This window comes from Bos indicus x Bos taurus, chromosome 29 (assembly GCF_003369695.1).
Source record: "Bos indicus x Bos taurus breed Angus x Brahman F1 hybrid chromosome 29, Bos_hybrid_MaternalHap_v2.0, whole genome shotgun sequence".
In the NCBI taxonomy this organism is placed as follows: Eukaryota; Metazoa; Chordata; class Mammalia; order Artiodactyla; family Bovidae; genus Bos; species Bos indicus x Bos taurus.
This window is the reverse complement of record NC_040104.1, coordinates 45,833,853-45,857,476: the sequence shown is the minus strand read 5'-3', so window position 1 is coordinate 45,857,476 and position 23,624 is coordinate 45,833,853. Positions and strand designations below refer to the sequence as shown.

Sequence of the window (23,624 nt, the reverse complement as noted above, 5' to 3'; positions counted from 1 at the left end):
TATTTTCACTTGAAGCTACTGTGTTCTCCCAGAACCTCTTGTTGAACAAACTGTATTTCCTCCATTTAAAGAAGATATTTTAAAGAGGTACTTTAGGCTGCTGCTGCTGCTAAGTCGCTTCAGTCGTGTCCGACTCTGTGCGACCCCACAGACGGCAGCCCACCAGGCTCTGCTGTCCCTGGGATTCTCCAGGCAAGAACACTGGAGTGGGTTGCCATTTCCTTCTCCAATGCATGAAAGTGAAAAGTGAAAGGGAAGTCATTCAGTTGTGTCTGACTCTTAGCGACCCCATGGACTGCAGCCCACCAGATTTCTCCATCCATGGGATTTTCCAGGCAAGAGTACTGGAGTGGGGTGCCATTGCCTTCTCCGACTTTAGGCTAATATATGATTTTTGTGTGCATAAGCTGTTATTTATTAACATTTTAAGACTCATACATCTATTGAGAACAATGATCACCAAAAAAAAAAAAAAATGACTTCATACACTAAAGATTATAAAGTTAAAGATTAAAAGGCTGATGTCAGTCAAGTTCAGAAAAGGTGATTTAAGACATGAACATTACAGTTATTATCATTGTTAGCATTTCCATATTATTGACACTGAAATTAGAAATGTTTACTAAAATGATGCATTTATTGAGAAACAGAGTACATATTCCAGCCATTTTCAGAATAGGCAATCATGTGTAGTAAGCAGAAAATAAGAGAATATTTATAATTCTATAGGTATAGAATTTATAATTCTATAAGTTATGCTAAATGGTATGTGGCCTTGTCATATATTTTTAGTTGAATCTCAAATAAGGACAGCAAGAAGAGATCAGTTGTTTAGTTGGTTCTAAACAGAAGCTTTAGTTGTCAGTGTAGCAGTCCCTCATGTATGGTTATTCAGTTTATGTCATTCCTGAAAGTTTAAATATGGCCTTGCTTGGTTTTAATTTGCTCTATATTACTGCTGCATTTTTTATGCATTGTACACAAATATTTGTTATTTTTATAATTACTAACTTTTGAGAAAATATATGAAAATTGTCTTAGGCAGAATAAATGTAACGCTGTTAGATAATATCAAAACAACAGAAAGGCAAGGGGTATGTGAACATGACTGGTCAGAACATCCACTCAAAAGATTTCAAATAAGACATGGATGAATTTCTCTCAAACATTTTTACTTTGAAAACTTAAGAAGTGAGACTACAGTCCCCAAAATACCTATGTAATAGTAAAGTGTTGTTTATATATTAAATAATATTAAAGACAAAAGACACAAATACATTTTGTGTAAAGTACTGAAAAGTGTAAAGTACTAAAGTACTGAAAAAATTAAATTTTATGTGTTCTTCAAGTAAGCTGTCAAGATTTTGACATTGCCAGATTTCACAGAGTTCATTTTATATATATATAATATATACATATATATATATATATATATATATTTACTTTTTCTACATGATTTAAGGAGTTTCCATTTGCTATAGATATAATAATAGCTGTTGTTCTTCATAGAAGCACCTGTTTGAACTCCCTTTTGTATTCATTTCCTATTTTCTTGGAGGAAAGAAAATGAAAAGACTCCTTGTGTAGAGACCCTCTGCCTCTCAGAACATGGAAATCCCACAAGCTAATCTGATTTTTGCTCTTTCTGCAGGGGATAACGTTCTGACTCAGACAATGACCACTCACAATATAAGCCTTTCTGAGATGACTGCCATGGCAAGTCCAGACAGACCAGGGTGGAGAGACTCTTGTGGTGTGGGGAGCTCAGGCCTTCCACTTCCGGGAGGCAGTACTGAAAGGTGGATGTGACCCACTCCTCTGACTGGACTGTGAGAGTCTGTACAAACAGCTTGACAAGTGATACCTCTATCATTATTGATTCTGAAGAAGTATTTCTTCTTTTTTCTATGAAGGTGAACAATTATTAATTTCTGCCCCCCCAGCTTCCTACCCATAGTTCAGTATGTGAAAAGTCCTCTGTGTAGCATTCGATTGTTTCTGGATTATGACAATGGAGCTGTGAGCTTCTGGTGTTTCCAGAGGATCCCTCATATATAGCTTCCTTCTTTCTTCCTTCTCCTCCCATCTGGAGTTTTCTGTTGCCTTAGGTCTCCATGAATTGCCAAGTTCTGTGACAGTGTATTTGGTGACTTTTTGTCTGAGGAAAATATAGCCCTGAAACATCGTGTGAGGCTACAGGATGATACCTGTCTGTCTCTGATCTCACTGTGATTTAATGGAACATTATGATTGTGTGTTTATAAAGTAGCATAACCAGGTTGAAAGTATAACTTTGTTAATTAAGTTATCTAATAATAAAAACCCTTGTGGAGCATTTCTCAAACATAATCAGTGGATATTTGGTTTACATACAATAGTTTTATTAGAATAAAAGTTGCATGCCATAAGTTTCATGTACACTGTAGGAAATGTCTCTTCCTTGCATAGCTGAAACATATTTGAGCAGAAGAATGACATGGTATATATTGCAGCCTCATAAACTAAAGAAATATCTCAGTTTTCTTCAAGCGTGACCTACCTGTGTGGATTCATGTGTTTGATAGACATTGTGAAACCCTTTCTCTTTGTCAAACATTTAGACTTTTCACTAAACCCTAGTCATCCACCATATCATAGCTCATCAGCAGATTATCCAGGAAGTTTTTCCTGACTGTACAGCTCAGCTTAGTTTCTATTAAAACATACTGTCTGGTGAGATACCGTCTTATCATAATATCCAACAGAATTTCTTTAAATACCTAAGTGCATTTTACTAGGGGACTGCAGATTCTGAGAAAGTAAGCACAGTCTTTGCCTTATTTACTTCTCTGTTCCCACTGTCCAGTTCAGCACTTAGAACGTGGCACACAATAAATAAAAGGTGAATGAATAAGCAAATACATGAGTGAAAGAGTTAAAACTCTGAAATATTCTATGGTTATTGAAGTTTTCCAAAATCTACCTAACATATTACAAATAAAATAATAATGAATAATGTCAACAAGAGATGGGAAATTGATTTTCACAGTCATAATAAAAAAAATTTCATTAGCTTGAGATTTGAAATATCTATAGTGTAATATTATTATATGGGGCTTCCCAGGTGGCACAGAGGTAAAAAATCTGCCTTCCAATGCAAGAAACACAAAAGTTGCGAGTTCAATCCTTGATCAGTAAGATCCCCTGGAGAAGGAAACAGCAACCAGTTTGTAGGCTAATTTTCCTCAGTTTGTAGATAACAGAGGTAAGTGCCTCTGAGAGTCATGACAGTGGAAGCAGACAGGCAAAAAGAAAAATGAGAAAGATTTTCTAAGAATGATACAAATTCACCTGATGTTTCTGCCTGATTAATATAATATGAGAAAAAGTTCTGATGAACTTTTTCAGGTTAATGTGTATTAGTAAACACTAATGAAGCCTGTGGCACCAAAAGAGGAACTCTTGCGGGAATCCTCACTGCAGTGATAAGTCAGTCTTGCTGTCCATGTGCGGGCCTGTGACACCGGAGCCTATTTCAGGAGCCATCACTGGGTGATGATCAGGCTCAGCCACCTGCTGTGAACTTGCAGCAATACACAGGTCAGAACTTTCCTGTGCCGTGAAAAATAATCAGGGAAACATAGCTATGATTTCCCTGCCCTTTATAATCTCAGAATTTTTACAATATTTCCCAGTTTCTTCTGTAGATTTGCTGATTGTTCTTGAGACTGATATTTTTCCAATCAGAACTCCAAGAATGTCATAGCCTGTTATTTTTTTCCAGAAAGAATCTAGGTGGAGGCTCTTCTATGAGAGACAACTTCATTGTTAAAAAGGATTTTTCTGGACTCCCCTTTGGTTTGCAAGGTGTAAAGTTCCTAACAGTACAGGACAGCGCCCTCTGCTGGTCTCCTGCCTCTCCTGGTCTCCTGCTCTCCTCCACTATGTCATCTAAAAGTGAAGGTCACTCAGTCCTGTGCAACTCTTTGCCACCCATGGACTATACAGTCCATGGAATTCTCCAGGCAAGAATACTGGCATGGGTAACCATTCCCTTCTCCAGGGGATCTTTCAAACCAAGGGATCAAATCCAAGTCTCCCACGTTGCAGGAAAATTCTTTACCAGCTGAACCACAAGGGAAGCCCAAGAATACTGGAGTGGGTAGCCTATCCCTTCTCCACCGGATCTTCCTGAGTTAGGAATTGAACTGGGATCTCCTGCATTTCAGCTGGATTCTTTACCAACTGAGCTATCAGGAAAGCCCGTATGTCATGTAGGTTTGTTTTTTTTTTTCTCTTGATGACTCAGTGGGTAAAGAATTCACATAAAATGTAGTGCACGGGATACATAAGACACGGGTTTGATCCCTGGGTCAGGAAGATCCTCTGGAGGAGGAAATGACAACCTACTCCAGTATTCTTGACTGAAAAATTCAACGGACAGAGAACCTTGTAGGCTACAGTCCAAAGGGTCCCAAAGAGTCAGACGTGGCTAAGGACATGTGCACTGTGCACACCAAACACGTATTTTGGAAACTTTCTCAATTTCCTAAACCCTTCCACGGCAATATGTTCTTAACTCCAATATATCTGATTAATTCAAACTTCTCTTACTCTAAAGAATTGTGGTCAACATGGGACGCTATTAAGTGAAATGAAACTTGGAAATTAAGACAAATATCTCTTAAATCTCCCATTAAAGAGCTGTAACTTCCTAGACAACCTGCTCATGTTGGTGGTAGGAATGGAACAGACCGGAAACTGAATGAGAGCATGGAATTGTGGGAGGAGGAGAGGGAAGGGAGCAGCATGGTTTCAAATCTCACCAGTCTCCTCTGATACAAGCTCCTCTCATGTGTGCGCACACACACACTCACTCACACACACACACACACACACATATACACACAACACACAAGTGTGCATATATATATATATATATACACACAAAAATATATATATATATATATATGTGCGTGTTTCATATATATGTCTTTACATATTTCATTCTGGTGAAGTCACACCATGGTTTACACTTGTTATCCATGAAGTTGTTGTCTGGAAATAATTGAACTCCCCAAATATGAATTTCATACCTTCATTTCATGAACAATATAATAGTCCTAAATTTCATTGACCCATCCAGGCTCATCACCCACTAGATTTACTTGTCTGTCTGAGTTTGCCTGCATTCGCTCTGTGACACTTCTTCAGAAGGCAGAGGCCTTCAGATTCCATTTTTCAACACGGGATACACTCAGTCTCCCCCAAATACCACTGACTGCACTGACATAGCCCTCTAGTCTCTGACTGGTATTCTCAACATCACTGAACTAAAATTCTTTCACATTTTATTCTTTTCATTCAGTTCTTTTTTTGTTTGTTTGTTTGTTTTTAATTTTATTTTATTTTTAAACTTTGCATAATTGTATTAGTTTTGCCAAATATCAAAATGAATCCGCCACAGGTATACATGTGTTCCCCATCCTGAACCCTCCTCCCTCCTCCCTCCCCATACCATCCCTCTGGGTCGTCCAAGCGCACTAGCCCCAAGCATCCAGTATCGTGCATCAAACCTGGACTGGCATCTCGTTTCATACATGATATTTTACATGTTTCAGTGCCATTCTCCCAAATCTTCCCACCCTCTCCCTCTCCCACAGAGCCCGTAAGACTGTTCTATACATCAGTGTCTCTTTTGCTGTCTCGTACACCGGGTTATTTTGTTACCATCTTTCTAAATTCCATATATATGCGTTAGCATACTGTATTGGTGTTTTTCTTTCTGGCTTACTTCACTCTGTATAATAGGCTCCAGTTTCATCCACCTCATTAGAACTGATTCAAATGTATTCTTTTTAATGGCTGACTAATACTCCATTGTGTATATGTACCACTGCTTTCTTATCCATTCATCTGCTGATGGGCATCTAGGTTGCTTCCATGTCCTGGCTATTATAAACAGTGCTGCGATGAACATTGGGGTACACATGTCTCTTTCCCTTCTGGTTTCCTCAGTGTGTATGCCCAGCAGTGGGATTGCTGGATCATAAGGCAGTTCTATTTCCAGTTTTTTAAGGAATCTCCACACTGTTCTCCATAGTGGCTGTACTAGTTTGCATTCCCACCAACAGTGTAAGAGGGTTCCCTTTTCTCCACACCCTCTCCAGCATTTATTATTTGTAGACTTTTGGATCGCAGCCATTCTGACTGGTGTGAAATGGTACCTCATAGTGGCTTTTCATTCAGTTCTGCATGAAATTTTTCCTTCAGAATATTTTTATTTGTTTATTTTTTGTTTTTTTTTGTTTTTTTTTATTTTTTTTTATTTTTTATTTTTTTTTAATTTTTTTTTGATTTTTTTATTTTTTGTTTTGTTCTTCTGTTTAGGTTACACACTATTGCTTTTCTCTTTATGTCTGTAACTCCACACACAATACCTGTCATTGGTTTTTCTCTAAGACTCCTGATCCTCATTGCTTGCATATGACCTCATACCTTCTCATTCTACTATTCAATATGTATGCACAGTGGAAATATTGATGCTAGGTTGTGGAGTTAAAGATTATGTCATTGTTTTGTACAATACAAGATTGACTAGAAAATAATAGACAATTTGTGAAAGAAATATGATATTGTCTGTTAAGTTTGGGCAACTACCTCTTCAGGTTTTCTTTATTATACTGTGTTTCCATTCTAGTCCTCAAAACATTTTTCTATTTATTCAGTGATGGGCTATGACACTTCACTCAGGGAAGGTTACTAGATGAGAAAATTTATTTATTTTTCAATTTTCATTGCAATATCCTTGATTTTCAAGGTTATGTTAGTTCCTCTTGTACAGTCTGGTGAATCAATTATATACATACATGTATCCACTCTTTTTTACAAAAGATTTTTTTCCCGTACAGGTGATTACAGAGTATAGAATAGAATTTCCCGTGCTACACAGTAGATCCTTATTTCTGACAGTTTCATGCATAGGAATGGGTGTATGATCATCCAGATCCCCACTTAATACCTCCCATCCTCCACCCTGTTTCTTAGCGCCTGGTACCTTAGGTTTGTTTTCTACATCTGTGTCTTTCTTTTGTAAATAACCTCATTGGTACCATTATTTTACATGGTCAATATCACACAATCTTTACCTTTCTTTGTCTGACTCAGTCGCTTCTCTCCTGAGTTCACCCTGAATAGAGAACCACCCTCGGGGCCTCGCACAGGAAGAGGCAGCAGGAGGGCAGGTGCAATGCTGGGGAAACTGCAGGATTCAGGAGCCAGTGGAGCTCCTGAGAGCCTCGATGAGGCCGCAGGCCAGAATCCACACTGATCCCCTCTGGCTCAGTGGTCCAGCAGCCCTGTTTCCAACACTGACTCTCGCCAAGACCCGCAGAAGGTGCCCGTGGATCTGCGTTCTTTTCTGACACTCGGGCCACGTCTGTCGGGACACAGTATCCTCAGGACTGCCAGAGTCTGGGGCCCTGTCAGGCACTTGCAGACAAAAAGATATTGGGGTTCCCTGGAGCAGTCCATTTAAGATCCGGGAATAGGGCCATTCTCCCATTGCCATGCACGTCCTCCTGACTCCCTACTGGGCCTTTGGGTTCCTGGGCAGACAGAAACCAAATTCCTTCCCAGAAACGCGGGGTCTGCGCCCTGTGGTCGTGCGGACTTAGCGTCCCTCCCGGAGCCCCTGGAATGGGTGTCTGAGCGCCTCCAGCCCCATGTGCCCACCTCGGGCGGGTCCCTCAGTGGCGGGGCTGGAGCCCACTGACCACCAGGATGGCCCAGGCTCATACCCTGGCAGACCAGGCTCTCCTGAAAGACACGCTGCTCTCGGGGAAGGCACATCTCTGTAGAAGGAGGTGGCTCCATCAGTGATGATGCCAGAAAAAGGACTCCAAACGCCCATCTCCAGGGGGAAACCTTGACCCTGAGTCGGGGTTGGGGTTGCTTGTCTCCAGCCCTGCAGGTCAGAGAGGCCTGAGGACCGCTTTCTGCTCTCCTTCCCACTGCAGTGACCTTGGAATTCTAGGCTGTAGGAGTTCAAACTCTGGAGCTGAAGCCTTTATATACTATTTTTGATTCAATATTTTTCTGTAGCAACACTTACATTTTTTGCTATATGTTTATTTTTCAAAATAAAAATCAGTAATGGTGATTTCAAAACATCACACTTGTATCATCCTCTGAAAGGCTCACATTGTGAATGGTAATTTTCTGACTGAGAATGTTATCCAGGGGAGAAAGAGAAAAACCAGGTCAGTTAATGGCATTTCCATATCCTCAGAGAGAAATCTCTCTATTCAGTGAGTTAGTTCAGTTTCCCTTCTCCAAGGAAAGACAGAGCACAAACCCTAGAGAGTTCAGACTGACTTTTCTAGGAAGAACAAAAGTTATTAGTATCACTACCGCATATAGAAACACCTCCAATCACGTAGAGAGAGTAAAACAAAAGCAAGAGAGGTATATTATAAACTGTGAAGTCTGATTTAATGTCAGCCTCTTGATACTTTGGGGCTTCCCAGGAGGCTCAGTGGCAAAAAAAAAAAAAAAAAATCTGCATGCTAATGCAGATGACACAGGAGATAGGGTTTGATCTCTGGGTCAGGAAGATCCCCTGGAAAAGGAAATGGCAACCTCCTCCAGTATTCTTCCTGGGAAATCCCATGGACAGAGGAGCCTGGCAGGCTATATAGTCCATGGAGTCACAGAGTCACACACAACTGAGCACACACAAGCTCTGTTATCTTGATACTTTTTTTCAGGACTCACCCAAAACATTATTTTTATCTTTTAGTAGAAAGTTTTTCTTGTGTCCCTTTTCTTAAACGCATGGAGCATGTAGATGGCACTTTGCTATCACGTGGATATTTACTGGGGGATTTTCTCTACCTATTACATTTTCAAGGGTCCAAAAATTTGATAGCACTTCATCAATGAATACAGGAAACTTCAAAAAGGATGTTCCAGATAACCATGTTCACATATCTCTTGCCTTTCAGTTACTTGATATTGATCTAATATTTAGATTCTGTATATGATCCTTACAATTATTTGACCTAAGACAATTTTAGTGTTTTTTGTCAATTCTTCCTGATTTTACAAATAATAAATATTCTTTGTGCAATGAATAGTATATTCAGTTATAATACAGAAAAAATGAAAAACCAGCAATGGCACCTATGGGAATATAAAATCTTACCATATTATGTTTTAAAAATATAAATTATATCCAATTTAAACTTTCCTCTTTTTCTCAGACATTATTTCAATTTTCAACTCATTGAACTTCATTCCCTTCCCCTATCCAGTCAGGTAAGGCAAAGTTTGCTGCATTTTAGAGAACAAGCAGGCTTGCTGTGATGGAACAAGCTAAGTCACCGCAACTCCTAGAAGGAAAATCACGTCCCTCTTCTCACTTGAGGGCTTCCCAGGTGGTGCTAATGGTAAAGAACCTACTGATGCAGGACACATAAGAGCTGAGGGTTCGATCCCTTGGTTGGGAAGAACCCCTGGAGGAGGGCATGGCAATCCACTCCAGTATTCTTGCCTAGATTATCTCACAGACAGAGGATTCTGGTGGGCTACGGTCCCTGGGTTTTGCAAAGAGTCTGACTCAACTGAAGAAACTTAGCACTCACACATTCTCACTTGTTACTGGTGAGATTACTGGTTGCTGCAATTAGACTATCATATAGTTTGTGAAATGAAGATATGAAATTCAGTCCTGGGGAGTTCAGTTACTTCCAAACAACAACTTCTGGCTATCTTGGCCAGAGCAGTATGTGTACTTAGGGGGAGCTTGAGTACACGGCTTGAAAAATAGAATGTGAGGGATTCCTCATTCTGAAGAAATATCTCCGAATGAATGCAGGCAAATTCAGAAAGGCAAGTAAATCTAGTGGGTGATAGGTCTAGATGGGTAGGTGCTATTAAAACTATAATATAGTTCATTAAATGGAGGTGTGAAATTTATACTTGGATAGTTTATTCCAAAACAAAACTCCATAAGTTACAAAGGTGAATTCATGATGAGACTTTTATCAGAGGTTGGATTGTGGTGATTGGATCAAGTAGGTTTCAAACATTTGAATTCAATCATTGGCATCCTGATGTGTTTCCAAATCTGCAAAATCTAATCATGTGCACCTATACCTTTTCATGGAGTTGGTAACCCTATCACTTGGAAGAAAGGGGAGTGGTCATTGGAGAATATAAAGCATCCAGCAAGAACCAAGTTCAATCTTCTCTGGAGCCCAGAGCTGTGGTGTGTGGAGTTGGCTGAGCTGTGAAGACTTTCCAAAGTTTCTGCCACCAGCAGTGGAGCATCTAAATCCTGAACTGAATTTGAGAGTTACCCACTGAAAAGGAGTGGAAACTTCATGAACTACAACCAAAGTGAGTTCTGATCAAGGTACAATGAAATTCTGATATGTTCAGTTAAAAATAAAACTTTAATGGCAGTCCTGCACACAAAAGCTAGTTGTATTTATTCTGTCAGTACTATCTATGTTTCAGCACTTCCTCAAGCATTGATTCCATGTGGGATTTGCAGACAAATAACTTATTTTTACCTACAAGATATCAAGTAACCTCCTTATCAAATGTGGGTAAAAATAGAAAATTAGTAAATATTGTTGAGATGATGAAAGCAGTTAATCTATAGAAAAGGATTTAATTCAATGCTGAGAAATACTAGGCAACACATATTAAGTTCTCCTATTATAGTTTTAATATTATCATGGTCCTTGATGCTATCAGTCTACAAATGATTATATTCATGTTGACTATTGTTTCCTGATTATTATGATACCTGAACATTCACCAGTTCAAAATATGACATGCCATGATGATATGAACTGACTCCAGGAAAACTTGCTTTCCTGAACTAGAAGTGACATTTTTTTTTCTTCTTTTTGTCTTGAAAGCAGCAGTTTTGCTATTTAAGCTGGAAGCAAGCTGTGAACTCTTTAGGACATCAGATTAAAGCCAAGATTGATTGCATGAAGTTTAAGTTCTTTGTAAACAAATTTCTTTGTCTTTAGAAAAGCACTCTGTCACTTTTAATGATAGAAGGAACTGAGGCCCTGAGGAGAGAAATGAAGGGTGTGCTAGTGTGGCTTCCACTCAGGGAGTCGTGGAGGTCGAGAGAGAGACAGACAGGTTCTGTGTGTGCTTCTGTCAGAATCAGCTAACAAAGTAACTCTGAAGTCATCCCAACACTTACCCTCCAACTAATCTTTAAGGGGCTTCCAGGGAGTTCCGTGGTAAAGAGTCCACCCGCCAATGCAGAAGATTCAGGAAAAATGGGTTCAGCCGCTCAGTTGGGAAGAGCCCTTGGAGAAGGGAAAGGCAACCCTTTCCAGGATTCTCGCCTGGGAAATCCCAAGGGCAGAGGAGCCTGGTGGGCTATAGTCCATGGTGTAGCAACGAGTCAGACAGGAGTGAGCAGACTCACACTAATCTTTAAGCTTCTCCATGTATTAATAATTTTAGTATGATTGAAATCCTGGTTTATTTGAAACAAAAACGTTGCTAAGGACTCTTATTGTATTTCATCTTTTGTATAATAGTAAATCCAAGGTGTATACAGTCACCATTTCTAGGTTTGTTCTGGGGAGGTAAGCAAATAGGGAAATTAGAGTTCAAGACAGGACTTTGTCCAAAGGATTTATTTTTCCTGATGAGGGCAGAAGAAAGACTTTTTCTCTTACCCTCTCTTATTTCTTTCTTTAATTTTCAGAAACATGGATTCAGACACACTGCAGGTCTTCCAGAGGGAACTCACCTGTTCCATCTGCATGAACTGCTTCCTGGACCCCATCACCATAGACTGTGGGCACAGCTTCTGCCGTCCCTGTCTGAGCCTTTGCTGGGAAGAAGGCCAGACTCCAAGGAGGTGCCCAGAGTGCAGGGGAATATCAGAGAGGCCCGATTTCAAAACCAATATTGCCCTCAAGAGGCTGGCTTCCCTTGCCAGGCAGGCCAGAGCTGACCACGACCACAGCTCTGAGGAGCAGATCTGTGTGACACACCAGGAAGCCAAAGGCCTCTTCTGTGAGGCTGACCAGACCCTGCTCTGTGGGCCCTGCTCTGAATGCCCCGAGCACGCAGCTCACAGCTACAGTCCAATACACAGGGCTGCTGAGGAATCCCGGGTAGGTGATGCCTCTCAAGCAGTTTGGGATCTAGAGGCTCCTAAGTCAGAGAGGAAGATGAGGATGCTGTGATGGTGATGAGGGTGGAGATAGTGGAGGTGGGATTTCTGAATGTGGATCCTCACATATAATGTGTCCTTTCAGTGTTGTTTCCCAATTGTCCACACATGTGGAAATGCAGCATCCCAGGGCGGGTGGCACCAGGGCCACAGGCTTCTGATGGGAGCTTGAGGCTTTCTTACTCGGGCTATTACAGTCTGGGTCTCAGTATCATGGGACATGGATTCCATTATCCGTAAAGTCCCCCCAGTTCTCTAGTATACACTTCTATTCCTTGATATTCAAATATTGGCATCAAATTAATGTGGAAAAGTCTGACAACAGCCTCCTAAGTCAAGTTCTGTGTAACTAATAAATGCCTTTTCTCATGAATAATGGGATTAAATTTACAGTGTCATCTTCTGTGTCACTAAATCCTGAGGGTATTTTGCAGGAGAAACTCCTGAAGAGAATGAGCTCTTTATGGAAAATGAGAGAAGAAATCCAAATCAGTCTGAATCAGGAAGCCTACACAACTCATTCCTTTGAGGTAAGAATAAAAATGTTCCTATTTATTTGTATAAATATTGATATAATTTTACCTTAGATATTTTTTTTAGGTCTATGTAAGTTCCTGTGAAAGGCTACTGGTCTTTTCCCTGGAGGAGTGGTTTCAAATGACTGATCAGTAATTGGAATGAGAACAGGCTAATATATGCTAGTTCAAAGAATGCTAGTATATTCGAAGACCAAGGCATGAAATGTATTCCAAGGCCACATTTTGAAGATTGGAATAAGCCTTTTCAGACATGGGGTATAAGACGCATTGCACTAACTGTGACTGTGAAGGAGAAGAGAGGAAGAGAGTCGTAACTAGAGGAAAACTGATGGCTCAGGGGTAAAGAATCTGCCTGCAGTGCGGGTGCCACAACAGACCTGGATTACATCCCTGGGTTGGGAAGATGCCCTGGAGGAGGAAATAGCAGCCCACCCCAGTATTCCTGCCTGGAGAAACCATGGACAGAGGAGCCTGGTGAGCTATAGTCCACTAGGTCACAAAGAATTGTGCACCACTGAAGAGAGTCAGCATGCAGGAAAAAAGAAAATACATATATTCAAAATGAGGTTTACTTCATGAAAGAATATTTAGAAGAATCAGAGAAAGGAACAAGAAAAAAACAAGACTCAGGTCGGAGAGGAAATAACTGATGGGTAAGAACCCGGAAGAATCTTCCTTGGGACACAGCCTGGGCTCCCTCAGATGACTTGATTTAAACAGGGAAAGAGATTAGGAATTCAGAGAAAGCATGGGCAATAGGGACCTGAAAATATTCAAGACTCTTTGAATGCATGTGGCAGTTTGTCAGGAACTTCCTTGATGACACTAAGGAAATAATATTTGAAGTTTTCTTTTAAATGTGAACATACGTAATGCTTTGGATCCACTATCTCTGCAGGACTATGTGGCCTTAAGGAAGGTGATGATCAAGCTTGAATATCAGAGGATGCTTCTGTTGCTCCGGGAGGAGGAGCAAATGCATCTGGAGGCCCTGGAGCGAGAAGCCAAAGAGATTTGTGAAGAACTCAAGGAGAGTGTGTTCAGAATGTCTCAGTACAGAGAAAGTCTGAAAGAAATGTATAAAGAGCTGACTGAGATGTGCCACAAGCCGGACATGGAGCTGCTCCAGGTGAGAAAGGAGGGTCCATCCTCAGAGAGAGAAATACTCTTCTAGACGAGTGCTGTGACACTGAAATATTACCTATCCAGACAGATGATTACACAATCAGCAAGATTCTGTGACCAGGGGGAAGTTAATTTTCTTGGAGTAAATCTCAGTATACATTCCCCTAAACCCTTGGCACTCTCTGTTATCCACTCTTCCTGAAGACACTGAGGTTCTTATTGTCATACAGACAAGATATTTAGAACTGGTATCAATTTTAATGCAACCGATGGTTCTTTTTATGCAATTGTCTGCTTTACCTTAATTGTTACCATAAGTGGTGAGATCACTTCCTGAAGACAGCAGTGGGCAGTGAGTGACAATTGAAACCTAGATGTTGCTGCAGCATTGTGCAGACCCTTCCTGCCCCCTTTGCTTCCTTAATGAGACCTGAGGAAGACCATCATGTCTTAGGTTAGGGTCTGTTATGAAGATTGCTTCTGAGTGTTACTTAGAAGAGATTTAGAAAATTATGTCTTATTATGAAACAAGAATAGGAATAGGAGATGGAAACAGAACTCTAATGATTAACATGATTTTTTTTTCCTTTGCAGGGCTTGGAAAATGTGCTGGAAACGTGAGTATACATTAATGATTTTTGATTTCTGAAACATTTTTGTCTTTTTGATGAAGTGGACCCAAAGTTCTTGCTTGGGACCTGGGGATTGATTTCAGGTCCTCCCCCATATCTAAATCTCAGGACAGGATTCTTTATACATAATAACATGTTATTCGCAGATAACTAATACACATGCTCCTGTACACTTTGTCATCTCTAGACAACTTTACAACATATACAGTATAAAGTAAATGCTACATAAGTCATTCCCTGGTATGTGGCATTTTCAATTTTTACATTTTTGGAAGTTTCTGGACTGTTTTGTGAATTTTTTCCACTCAGAACAAAAGCAAAGGGGAAGGAAGTTTACACGGGAATTTGGGATTGACTGGTACGCACTGTATATGAAATATAGTTAGAATAGTAGCTCTGATCCTATGATAAAATAAAAGAATAAATAAGCAAATACATAGCCCAGAATGTACAGATTGAATGCATGTGTGAATCCACAAGTACAGAAGCCTAGCATATGGATTACCACATTGTCTTTTTGGCCATTTTCTATTTTATTTCAAAAGAATTTCAAGGGTTTCTGACCCTTGGTCTCAGTCATTTCCTTTTCATTTGACTGCAATCAACTATATCTGAAAACCTGCTGCCATTCTGGGCTTTGTTCCACCTACTCAACCCATTCTCTCCAGCTTGACCACAATAAACCTTAGCGAGGGATTTTTCTAAGACATCACAGAGGAAGCACCTATCCTAGTGGATTAAAAGGTGAAAAAGGCATGAAAGAGGCATATTCCCTATCATGACAAGAGACTGTGATTTTGTTAATACTGAGTAGCAGTGACTCAGCCTGTTCCATCACAGCAAGCGCCCTGCAGGCAGAACCTCACACGGAGCGCCTTTCTGCTGCCCACTTCTAAGTGAGACATTCAGGACCAGGACAGCCAGGTTGGACCTGGGTCACTTTGCTGGACTGACAAGAGTAAACATGTCTGGTCAGTGAGCACTTCTGTTTAGACACAGAATGCATCCTGGATGACTGCTTTGTGAGTGAAGTCTCACAGGCTTAGCCTGAATTTTTTGCTCTCTGTAAAATACCCAGGATCTTTGAATCGATGGAATTGAGGAAGGGAATGAAGTTTAGTGAGTGCAAATTTGGAATATTGTCTGAGAAAAATGGGGAAAATGAAATTTGATGTAATTTCTATTTAGTAAAATATATGGCAACATTTTTATATTCTCAAATGAGTAGAATATATTATATATGCAAATCACCAAAAGTAGGAGAATCCTGAGAACATATGGGATCCTGTGGTAAAGTCTGCTGTTTTGCCATGCCCATGTGATTAGCCATTGGTCTTGACATGGAATCGATGTCCTTTGTACAGGACTCATCTGGCACAGATACAGAAGCCTCAGCCCGTGAACCCAGAGCTCCCTTCCTGGCCTGTCTCTGGATTTCTACACATGCTGAACAACTTCAGAGGTAAGAGTCAGCCTTTTGGTGATCAGGACTACATTTCATTAGAGCTTCTTGGGAACAACCCTTCTTTCATTTTCATTTTATTTCTTTTTTTTTTCTTTTTTGGTTATGAAGGTGGTGCATAAATTCCTGAAGTTGCTAACACCTTTTCTACCTCTTTCAGTTCAGTTCAGTCGCTCAGTCTTGTCTGACTCTTGGCGATCCCATGGACTGCAGCACGCCAGGCTTCCCCATCCATCACCAACTCCTGGAGTTTACTCAAACTCATGTCCACTGAACCAGGGATGCCACCCAACCATCTCATCCTCTGTCGTTCCCTTCTCCTCTCGCCTTCAGTATTTCCCAGCATCAGGGACTTTTCAAATGAGCGAGTTCATCACATCAGGTGCCAAAGTATTGGAGTTTCAGCCTTAGCATCAGTCCATCCAGTGAATATTTAGGACGAATATCCTCTAGGATGGACTGGCTGGATCTCCTTAATGTCAAAGGGACTCTCAACAGTCTTCTCCAACACCATAGTTCAAAAACATCAATTCTTCCATGCTCACTTTCTTTATAGTCCAAGTCTCACATCCATACATGACTACTGGAAAAACCATAGCTTTGACTAGATGGATCTTTGTAAGCAAAGTAATATCTCTGCTTTTTAAAATGCTATCTAGGTTGGTCATAAATTTTCTCCCAAGGAGCAAGCATCTTTTAATTCCATGGCTGCAGTCACCACTGGCAGTGACTTTGGACCACATCCCCCCCCCCCCCCCCAATAGTCTATCACTTTTTTGTTGTTTCCCCATCTATTTCCCATGAAGTGATGGGACCAGATGCCATGATCTTAGTTTTCTGAACGTTGAGTTTTAACCCAACTTTTTCACCCTCTTCCTTCACTTTCATTAAGAGGCTCTTTAGTTCTTCTTCACTTTCTGCCATAAGGGTGGTATCATCTGCATATCTGAGATTATTTATACTTCTCCCAACTGTCATTATTCCAGCTTGGGCTTCATCCAGTCAAGCATTTCTCATGACGTACTCTGAATTTAAGTTAGATAAGCAGGGTGATAATATACAGCCTTGACTTATGCCTTTCTCGATTTGGAAACAGTCTGTTGTTCCATGTCCAGTTCTAACTGTTGCTTCTTGACCTGTATGCAGATTTCTCAGGAGACAGGTGGTCTTGTATTCCCATCTCTTTAGAATTTTCCACAGTTTGTTGTGATCCACACATTCAAAGGCTTTGTGTATTCAATGAAGCAGAAATAGAATGTTTTTCTGGAACTGTCTTTTTTTTTTCTGATGATCCAGCAGATGTTGGTAATTTGATCTCTGGTTCCTCTGGCTTTTCTAAATGCAGCTTGAACATCTGGAAGTTCAGGGTTCAAGTACTGTTGAAGCCTGGGTTGGAGAATTTTGAGCATTACTTTACTCGCATTTGAGATGAGTGCAGTTGTGCAGTAGTTTGAGCATTCTTTGGCATTGCCTTTCTAAGGGGTTGGAATGAAAACTGACCTTTTCCAGTCCTGTGGCTACTGCTGAGTTTTCCAAATTTGTTGACATATAGAGTGAAGCACTTTCACAGCATCATCTTTTAGGATCAAAGAGCTCAACTGAAGTCCATCACCTCCACTAACTTTGTTCACAGTGATGCTTCCTAAGGCCCGCTTGACTTTGCATTCCATGATGTCAGGCTCTAGGTGAGTGATCACACCATCGTGGTTATTTGGGTCATGAACATCTTTTTTGTATAGTTCTTTTGTGTATTCTTGCCTCCTCTTCTTATTATCTTCTGCTTCTGTTAGGTCCATACCGTTTCTGTCCTTTATCGTGCCCATTTTTGCCTGAAATGTTCCCTTGGTATCTCTACTTTTCTTGAAGAGATCTCTAGTCTTTCCCATTCTATTGTTTTACTCTACTTCTTTGCATTGATCGCTGAGGAAGGCTTTCTTATCTCTCCTTGCTATTCTTTGGAACTCTACATTCAAATGGGCATATTTTTCCTTTTCTCCTTTTCCTTTATGTACTCATCTTTTCACTGTTATTTATAAAGCCTCCTCAGACAACAATATACCTTTTTACTTTTCTTTTTCTTGGGGATGGTCTTGATCACTGCCTCCTGTACAGTGTCATGAACCTTTGTCCATAGTTCTTCAGGCATTCTCTATATCAGATCTAATCCCCTGAATCTATTTCTCACTTCCACTGCATAGTCACAAGGGATTTGATTTAGGTCATACCTGAATGGCCTCATGGTTTTCCCTACTTTCTTCAATTTAAGTCTGAATTTGTCAATAAGGATTTCATGGTCTGAGCCACACTCAGCTCTCGGTCTTGTTTTTACTGACTGTGTAAAGCTCCTCCATTATTGGCTGCAAAGAATATAATCAATCTGATTTCAATATTGACCATCTGGTGATCCACGTGTAGAATCTTCTCACATGTTGTTAGAAGAGGGTGTTTGCTATGACTAGTGCATTCTCTTGGCAAAACTCTATTAGCCTTTGCCCTGCTTCATTCTGTATTCCAAGGTCAAATTTGCCTGTTACTCCAGGTATTCCTTGACTTCCTATTTTTTTATTCCAGTCCCCTATAATGAAAATTACATCTTTTTTTGGTGTTAGTTCTAGAAGGACTTGTAGGTCTTCCTAGAACTGTTCAACTTCATTTTCTGCAGCATTACTGGTTGAGGCATAGAGTTGGATTACTGTGATATTGAATGGCTTGCCTTGGAAATGAACAAATGATTCTGTGGTTTCTGAGACTGCATCCAAGTACTGCATTTCAGACTCTTTTGTTGCCTCTATAGTCAGATTATAAACACCAAGTCTGATGTTTGCCACCTGTAATTTCCTGAAAATGCAAAACCATATATATATATGACATAGGATGAGCAAAGGGAGAGCAACCAGGTTGTTACTGTGATTATAGAGACTGAATATTTGGTTCTGTGAGTGACCATCGATATGTTGTTTACTCAGTTTATTTCACTCTTGAGCTTAAATCCATCATTGCTGCTTTTAATTTACTGTATGGGCTTTCCTGGTGGCTCAGATGATAAAGAGTCTGCCTGCGATGCAGGAGACCCAGGTTCGAGCCCTGGGTCGGGAAGATCCCTGGAGAAGGGAACGGAAATCCACTCCAGTATTCTTGCCTGGACAATTCCATGGAAAGAGGAGCCTGGTGGGCTACATACAGTCCACGTGGTCGCAAAGAGTAAAACAGGACTGAAGGATAACACTTTCACTTTCACTTCATTACAGCTACACTTATTACACATTGTACATAGAAGATTTATTATTTCTAAAATTAGGAATAAATGACAGAAAAATTGAAATGGCCTTTGGCAGAAGAATTATAACACTCTCAATCTTACAACAACTTTAAGGCAAGGGATGCATGAACACTGTCAGTTAGAATAACTTTTTTGAAGCTTCCAAATTATTCACAGATGGATTTCTATCAATTCTTTTGACCTTTGAAAATGTAATAGGTACAGATTATACCCCCATAAGTGTCCACGTGATAACAAAGTGCCATCTACAGTTTCCATAGTATTAAGTACAAAGGACACAAGAAAAGTTTTCTAATATAAGAATCAATGCTTTTAGGTGAATCCTAAAGTAAACTTTGAAGAGATTGACCTAAGTCAGACTTCACCCAGTTCATGATATATGTCTTTTTTTAATTTTCTCTTTGATTTGATGTACTTCTGTGTGCCACAGAGATAGTAATAACTTTTATTCTTCAGAGAAGAGTCACTCTAACTCCCTTTGCTGTCTTTGTTTTGATTTCCTTGGAGAAGGAAAATTAAAAAGCTTATTGTGTAGAAAGCCTCTGCCTCTCAGAGACATGGAAATTCGACTGGCTAACAGTTTTTACTCTTTCTGCAGTGGATAATGTTCTGAGTCTGACAACGATCGTTCACCATGCGATCCTCGATGATGCAAGTGTGCTGTTTGAGGATGACCACCCCATCGCGTCCAGACAGCCCCAGGGCGGGTCGTGTGTTGTGTCCTGGGGAGCTTGGGACTTCACCTCTGGGAGGCATTACTGGGAACTGGACGTGGCCCAGTCTTCCAGCTGGGTTCTGGGTGTCTGTAAAAGCATCTTCACAAGTGATACCAGTATCAGTATTGGTGCTGAAGAAGCATTTTTTCTGTGTTCTACAAAGGTGAACAGTCAGTATATTCTGTCCACCACCTCCCCACCCTTAGTGCAGTTTGTGAAAAGGCCTCTGGGTAAGATTGGCGTGTTTTTGGATTATGACAATGGAACTGTGAGCTTCTATGATGTTTTCAGAAGTTCCCTCATATATACTTTCCTTCCTTCTGCCTTCTCCTCCCCTATGATACCTTTCCTTTGCCTTAAATCTCCATGAATTGTCCATTTTTTGGACCATTATTTAGGCTTCTTTTCTGGGGATATTGCTGCCCTTCACTTCATGGGAGGCCACAGGATACCTGACTGTGTCCAGCAGCATATTGTTATTTAATGTAACATGGTGATTGTATGTTTATAAAATGGCATAAAGGTGTTATATGCATAAGTCTGTTAATTAAATTTTAATAAACATTTATTATGGAGTATTTCATAGAATATAGTCAATTGCTTTTCTTTTTAAAATAAGGATTATTTTAAACTAAATTTATATACCATAAAGGTCACTACCTTTAAACTACATAATCAATGGTTTTTAGAACTATACAAAATTATAAAACCAAGACTGTCTCATTGTGGGACATGTGCGTGACCTCGAAAAGGAACCAATGCCCAGTACCATTTACTCACTCTCAGCATATACCATCTCATCACACTCTTCAGCAAACTTTTCTCAAGTTAGTAAATATTTTTACTACTTGAGGGAAATTCCTGTGACAGTTCAGATAGTTCTCATCTTATTTCATATTATTGTTACATTCCCACTCTCCGTGCAGTACTCAGAACAGAACATATAGAACTGTTAAGTCAGTCCGTGAAGAAACACATGAATTAAATAATTCATATAGACAAAAGCCCCAGAAAATCATGATGGTGTGATCACTCACCTAGAGCCAGATATCCTGGAATGTGAAATCAAGTGGGCCTTCGGAACTATCACTACGAACAAAGCTAGTGGAGGTGATGGAATTCCAGTTGAGCTATTTCAAATTCTAAAAGATGATGCTGTGAAAGTGCTGTACTCAATATGTCAGCAAATTTGGAAAACTCCTGCCACAGGACAGGAAAAGGTCAGCTTTCATTCCAACCCCAAAGAAAGGCAATGCCAAAGAATGCTCAAACTACTGCACAATTGTACTCATTTCACACACTGGTAAAGTAATGCTCATTTTTCTCCAAGCCAGGCTTCAGCAATATGTGAAGTGTGAAATTCCAGATTTTCAAGCTGGTATTAGAAAAGGCAGAGGAACCAGAGATCAAATTGCCAACATCCACTGGATCATCAGAAAAGCAACAGAGTTCCACAAAAATATGTATTTCTGCTTTGTTGACTATGCCAAAGACTTTGACTGTGTGGATCACAATAAACTGTGGAAAATTCTGAAAGAGATGGGAATATCAAACGATCTGACCTGTCTCTTGAGAAACCTGTATGCAGGTCAAGAAGCAACAGTTACAACTGGGCATTGAACAACAGACTGGTTCCAAAAAGGAAAAGGAGTACACCAAGGCTATATATTGTGACCTTGCTTATGTATCTTCTCTGCAGAGTACATCATGAGAAACGCTGGGCTGGAGGAAGCACAAGCTGGAATCAAGATTGCCGGGAGAAAAATCAATAAACTTAGATATGCAGATGATACCACCCTTTGGCAGAAAGTGAAGAAGAACTGAAGAACCTTTTAATGAAAGTGAAAGAGGAGAATGAAAAAGTTGGCTTAAAACTCAACATTCAGAAAATTAAGATCATGGCATCCGTTCCCATTGCTTCATGGCAAAAATGAGGGGGAAACAGTGGAAATCGTGGCTGACTTTATTTTGGGGGGCTCCAAAATCATTACAAATGCTGATTGCAGCCATGAAATTAAAAGACACTTACTACTTGGAAGGAAAGTTATGACCAACCTAGACAGCATATTGAAAAGCAGAGACAAAAAAAAAAAAAAAGAAAGCAGAGACATTAGTTTGTCAACAAAGGTCCATCTAGTCAAGGCTTTGGTTTTTCCAGTAGTCACGTATGGATATGAGAGTTGACTATAAAAAAAAGCTGAGTGCTGAAGAATTGATGCTTTTGAACTGTGGTGTTGGAGAAGACTCTTGAGAGTCCCTTGGATTGCAAGGAGATCCAACCAGTCCATGCTAAAGCAGATCAGTCCTGGGTGTTCATTGGAAGGACTGATGTTGAAACTGAAACTCCAATATTTTGGCCACCTGATGCGAAAAGCTGAGTCATTTAAAAAGACCCTGATGCTGGGAAAGATTGAGGGCAGGAGGAGAAGGGGATGACAGAGAATTAGACGGTTGGATGGCATCACTGACTCAATGGACAGGGGTTTGGGTGGACTCTGGCAGTTGGTGATGGACAGGGAGGCCTGGCAGCTGTGGTTCACAGAGTTGCAAAGAGTCAGACATTACTGAGCGACTTAACTGAACTTAATAGACAAAATATTTTTCCTTCATTGACAAAATTTTCCAAAATATAGTCAACATAACAGACATAAAGTACTAGGGATAAAGTCAAGAGTAGAGAGGAAACTGAGCTGCAGATTCACAGCTTAAGGAAATTCTATTATTTTGTGGTTAATAATATGTACTACATATGCTTGTTTTATAATGTTGATTTCGACATTTCCCTGAGACAATCGGTCTCTTTTCGACAGATCTCAAACCAGCTTCTCTGTTTATCTCGTTTTATCTCCTAATCTTCTCTTGGACCCTCGGTCCTTCAATTCACAGAAGGCCATTCTCTGTGGTACAGAATCCAAGGCCTTTCCTTTCAGCCACTTCTCTTTTCATTTTTACCTTTTTACTTCACTTTCCTGGATTACATCCCTGATTCTAATTCTCTTGATTGAATAACTCATTTTTTTTTTGTTATGTTCCATTTAGGATAAGCCCTGTAAAACTGGGTGGAAAATGTACTGAAGAGATAAGGGAATTTTGAAGAGTACAGATCTCGCATTTGAAATCCAAACATAAATTTCAATTCAGGATTTGCAACAATTTTCATTTTATTTTTAAGGGTCAACTTAGATTATAAAATTGATATATAACAAATGTGGTGTGATTTTCTCATTTAGCAAATACAAGGAAAGGAATTTTCCTTCCCTTGCTCTGTAGAATCATTGCATCCCACACACTACAGAACTTCAAGTAAGAATTAACCTGCCATATCTTTAGTGTGAGGATGTTCATGCTCTTGGGGTGGTGATTACATCACTGGCACCTTGTAAGTGGCCCCAAATTCTAGAAATGGAGTTTCCAGTGTCCAAGGAAGATCTTGTAAAATTGCTGGAAGACATGTAGAATAGTCCCCTGCCAAGTGATGGCCACACATTCAAAATACCTCTGTCCCTGATAGACTGGGGAAAAGTTACTTGTAAGACACTTCTGGAGAAATGTGTATAATGGAATGGTTAGAAACTTTTATAACATGAGCAAACTGTGAACTTTAAGAATTGTTCCTGGAAATTAAGGAATATTTAAAAATTCCTCACAAAAATAATTCACATGTGCACACG

The 23,624-nt window shown here is 40.0% G+C and overlaps 1 protein-coding gene across 1 annotated transcript; it reads left to right on the top strand.

The window, feature by feature from the left end:
• Window positions 1-11,729: 11,729 nt before the first annotated feature.
• LOC113885838 (tripartite motif-containing protein 64-like) lies at window positions 11,730-20,323 on the top strand. Its single transcript, XM_027531553.1, has 6 exons — window positions 11,730-12,140; window positions 12,634-12,729; window positions 13,637-13,880; window positions 14,537-14,546; window positions 15,860-15,957; window positions 19,836-20,323. Exons 1-6 carry the CDS (start codon window positions 11,730-11,732, stop codon window positions 20,321-20,323), a joined length of 1,347 nt encoding a protein of 448 aa, XP_027387354.1.
• The last annotated feature ends 3,301 nt before the right edge of the window (window positions 20,324-23,624 follow it).

Excerpts from the sequence above, each read along its gene's own strand:
- LOC113885838 (XM_027531553.1), top strand. The coding sequence starts at position 11,730 with ATGGATTCAGACACACTGCAGGTCTTCCAGAGGGAACTCACCTGTTCC. Across the intron at positions 12,141-12,633 it reads GGGCTGCTGAGGAATCCCGG|GAGAAACTCCTGAAGAGAAT; the intron begins GTAGGTGATGCC and ends GGTATTTTGCAG. Across the intron at positions 15,958-19,835 it reads CATGCTGAACAACTTCAGAG|TGGATAATGTTCTGAGTCTG; the intron begins GTAAGAGTCAGC and ends CTCTTTCTGCAG.